The sequence below is a fragment of the Abramis brama genome, assembly GCF_963993115.1.
Source record: "Abramis brama genome assembly, chromosome: 9".
NCBI lineage: Eukaryota > Metazoa > Chordata > Actinopteri > Cypriniformes > Leuciscidae > Abramis > Abramis brama.
Genome location: NC_139971.1, coordinates 511,101 through 516,100, shown reverse-complemented (window position 1 = coordinate 516,100; position 5,000 = coordinate 511,101). Strand labels below are relative to the sequence as shown.

The 5,000-nt window shown below is 32.8% G+C and overlaps 1 protein-coding gene across 2 annotated transcripts in view; it reads left to right on the top strand.

Annotated features, from left to right (window-relative positions):
* The window catches only part of ddb1 (damage-specific DNA binding protein 1), a 40,632-nt gene extending 39,388 nt beyond the window's left edge, over positions 1 to 1,244 (top strand). For both annotated transcript variants that reach the window (XM_084124971.1, XM_084124973.1), the window contains one exon: positions 913 to 1,244. In XM_084124971.1, the coding sequence (XP_083981097.1) occupies positions 913 to 996 (84 nt within the window). In that variant the 3' untranslated portion in view covers positions 997 to 1,244. The remainder of the gene's footprint in view (positions 1 to 912) is intronic.
* The last annotated feature ends 3,756 nt before the right edge of the window (positions 1,245 to 5,000 follow it).

Sequence of the window (5,000 nt, the reverse complement as noted above, 5' to 3'; positions counted from 1 at the left end):
CCCTAACCCATAACCCTAACCCATAACCCTAACCCATAACCATAGGCAGATTAAAGTGGCAGCAACCCCAAAAAAAAAAGTTGCTGCGTTGAAAAAAAAAACTTGGGCGAAAAAGTCCGCCTTAACATTCTGGTCCCGCTTCGGATGCCACGATGCCATCAAGCGGTATCTCTGGTCGTAATCAGTCCTTCACTGACCAATCAGCGTTCATTAGCAGAATGCTAGCGTGTTATGGGCAACAACAACTCAACCTGTAAGAAATCGAAAGGACACAAGTACTCGTTCATTCAACTTTCGACCTATAACCCATGTTGAACTTGCAAAACCTACAATCAAATCTGAGATTTCTCAACGACAATCGGGTGAAAGAGACAAATTTAGCCGTCTAGCTCCATAGACTCCCATTCATTCTGCACTCATGGGCGATCGCCCCCAGTGGAGCTCTGGTGGAACTACAACCACAATTCGGTACAATAGGACTTAATAGGGAGTGGCCAGGCTCTCCGTAGACGGCTCTGGTTCTTGCTAGAAATTGAGTCTAAAGTTGAAGAAAGTGGGCAGAAACATTGACTGCAGGTTTCAGACGCCATTCTTTTCTTCAGCTCAACTTTCACGGGATCACGCACAGAATTGTGGGATATTATAAGCAGCATATGGTGCGTTAAAGTCATGCTGGAAAGATCATATCGATGAGCTGAATCACTGCACAGGAAAGCTGTAATTACGGATGCGAAACTGAACTTTCTTTGAGCTTCAGGTTTCTGTCAGTGAGAAAACACTAATATGATTTGTGTGATTCATTCGATGCTTTTATATCCAATGTTTTTCTGCATGCTTTAGTGCACTTTATCTGTGTTATATGCTTATGTTCGTGTGTGTGTGTGTGTGTGTGTGTGTGTGTGTGTGTTGCAGATCGATGACGGCAGTGGAATGAAGCGTGAAGCCACGGTGGACGAGGTGATTAAGATCGTGGAGGAACTGACGCGGATCCACTAGCCAATCACAGCGTCTCAGACCTGTACATAGCTATACATAAATCAGAGGGTGTGTGTGTGTGTGTGTGTGCTTCACTCCTGTAGAATGAATTGAGTCCCTCACAGCCTCATGTTCTCGCAGCGTTCGTCCGGTGAGCATCGAAGAACCATCACTGTCCAATACTGATCTGCTAGTTTAGTGAAGCGTTTGCCATTGTGATGTTTCTCTGTTCCTTCATTTATTTTAATAAAGTTTCCTTCTGTACTTTGGGCCTGTTGCGTTTATGAAGTGTGTGTGGGGGGGGGCTTTTAATAAAAGCACATTACAAATAAAAATGAGTTCAGTCGTAATATTATATGGTCTCTCTCTGCTGAATGATGTAATGCGCCGTCAGCGGGTGTTATTGTGCAGTAAACCCAGACTCAGAGCCTGACTGTACATTATCCTGCAGATTACATGGCTACTACTTCATAAATAAATAAATGACATGAAATATTGATTTGAGTGAGCATGATTTTATTATGAGCAGAAAGAGAGCGTGGATGATGCGAGACACATGAAACTTGAACAGCGATGTAGGAAATCAGGAGTTAAGCATCATTAGACTCCAGAAGGCCAGCGCTGACACTGACCAATCACAATCTGGATGCATGTCATATACCGTAATAATGGATGCATGTCATAATAATAATGGATGCATGTCATAATAATAATGGATGCATGTCATAATAATAATGGATGCATGTCATAATAATAATGGATGCATGTCATAATATTGGATGCATGTCATATAATAATGGATGAATGTGATATAATAATGAATGCATGTCATATAATAATGAATGCATGTCATAATAATGGATGCATGTCATATAATAATGGATGCATGTCATATAATAATGAATGCATGTCATAATAATGGATGCATGTCATATAATAATGGATGCATGTAATATAATAATGAATGCATGTCATATAATAATGGATGCATGTAATATAATAATGGATGAATGTCATATAATAATGAATGCATGTCATATAATAATGGATGCATGTAATATAATAATGGATGAATGTCATATAATAATGGATGCATGTCATATAATAATGGATGCATGTAATATAATAATGGATGAATGTCATATAATAATGGATGCATGTCATAATGGATGCATGTCATATAATAATGGATGCATGTCATATAATAATGGATGCATGTCATAATAATGGATGCATGTCATATAATAATGGATGCATGTAATATAATAATGGATGCATGTCATAATAATAATGGATGCATGTCATAATATTGGATGCATGTCATATTATAATGGATGCATGTCAATAATGGATGAATGTCATATAATAATGAATGCATGTCATATAATAATGGATGCATGTCAATAATGGATGAATGTCATAATAATGAATGCATGTCATAATAATGGATGCATGTCATAATAATGGATGCATGTCATAATAATAATGGATGCATGTCATATAATAATGGATGAATGTCATATAATAATGAATGCATGTCATAATAATGGATGCATGTCATAATAATAATGGATGCATGTCATATAATAATGGATGCATGTCATATAACAATGAATGCATGTCATATAACAATGATTGCATGTCATATAACAATGGATGCATGTCATATAAATAATGAATGCATGTCATATAATAATGAATGCATGTCATAATAATGGATGCATGTCATAATAATGGATGCATGTCATATAATAATGGATGCATGTCAAATAATAATGGATGCATGTCATAATAATGGATGCATGTCATATAATAATGGATGCATGTCAAATAATAATGGATGCATGTCATATAATAATGGATGCATGTCATATAATAATGGATGCATGTCAAATAATAATGGATGCATGTAATATAATAATGGATGCATGTCATAATAATAATGGATGCATGTCATAATATTGGATGCATGTCATATTATAATGGATGCATGTCAATAATGGATGAATGTCATATAATAATGAATGCATGTCATATAATAATGGATGCATGTCAAATAATAATGGATGCATGTCATATAATAATGGATGCATGTCATATAATAAATGTATGTCATATAATAATGAATGCATGTCATATAATAATGGATGCATGTAATATAATGGATACATGTCATATAATAAATGTATGTCATATAATAATGGATGCATGTCATAATAATGGATGCATGTAATATAATAAATGTATGTCATATAATAATGAATGCATGTCATATAATAATGGATGCATGTAATATAATAATGGATGCATGTCATATAATAAATGTATGTCATATAGTTAAAAAATCATACATTGTGATTTCTGGATTTTTTTTTTTTAGATTATGTCTCTCACCGTGGACATGCACCTACGATGACAATTTCAGACCCCTCCATGATTTCTAAGTAGGAAAACTTGCAAAATAGCAGGGTGTTCAAATACTTATTTTCCTCACTGTAATAATGGATGCATGTCATAATAATGGATGCATGTCATATAATAGTGGATGCATGTCATAATAATAATGGATGCATGTCATAATAATAATGGATGCATGTCATAATAATAATGGATGCATGTCATAATATTGGATGCATGTCATATAATAATGGATGAATGTGATATAATAATGAATGCATGTCATAATAATGGATGAATGTCATATAATAATGAATGCATGTAATAATAATGGATGCATGTCATAATAATAATGGATGCATGTCATATAATAATGGATGCATGTCATATAATAATGAATGCATGTCATAATAATGGATGCATGTCATATAATAATGGATGCATGTAATATAATAATGAATGCATGTCATATAATAATGGATGCATGTAATATAATAATGGATGAATGTCATATAATAATGAATGCATGTCATATAATAATGGATGCATGTAATATAATAATGGATGAATGTCATATAATAATGAATGCATGTCATATAATAATGGATGCATGTAATATAATAATGGATGAATGTCATATAATAATGGATGCATGTCATATAATAATGGATGCATGTAATATAATAATGGATGAATGTCATATAATAATGGATGCATGTCATAATGGATGCATGTCATATAATAATGGATGCATGTCATAATAATGGATGCATGTCATATAATAATGGATGCATGTAATATAATAATGGATGCATGTCATAATAATAATGGATGCATGTCATAATATTGGATGCATGTCATATTATAATGGATGCATGTCAATAATGGATGAATGTCATATAATAATGAATGCATGTCATATAATAATGGATGCATGTCAATAATGGATGAATGTCATAATAATGAATGCATGTCATAATAATGGATGCATGTCATAATAATGGATGCATGTCATAATAATAATGGATGCATGTCATATAATAATGGATGAATGTCATATAATAATGAATGCATGTCATAATAATGGATGCATGTCATAATAATAATGGATGCATGTCATATAATAATGGATGCATGTCATATAACAATGAATGCATGTCATATAACAATGATTGCATGTCATATAACAATGGATGCATGTCATATAAATAATGAATGCATGTCATATAATAATGAATGCATGTCATAATAATGGATGCATGTCATATAATAATGGATGCATGTCATATAATAATGGATGAATGTCATATAATAATGGATGCATGTCATAATAATGGATGCATGTCATATAATAATGGATGCATGTCAAATAATAATGGATGCATGTCATATAATAATGGATGCATGTCATATAATAATGGATGCATGTCAAATAATAATGGATGCATGTAATATAATAATGGATGCATGTCATAATAATAATGGATGCATGTCATAATATTGGATGCATGTCATATTATAATGGATGCATGTCAATAATGGATGAATGTCATATAATAATGAATGCATGTCATATAATAATGGATGCATGTCAAATAATAATGGATGCATGTCATATAATAATGGAT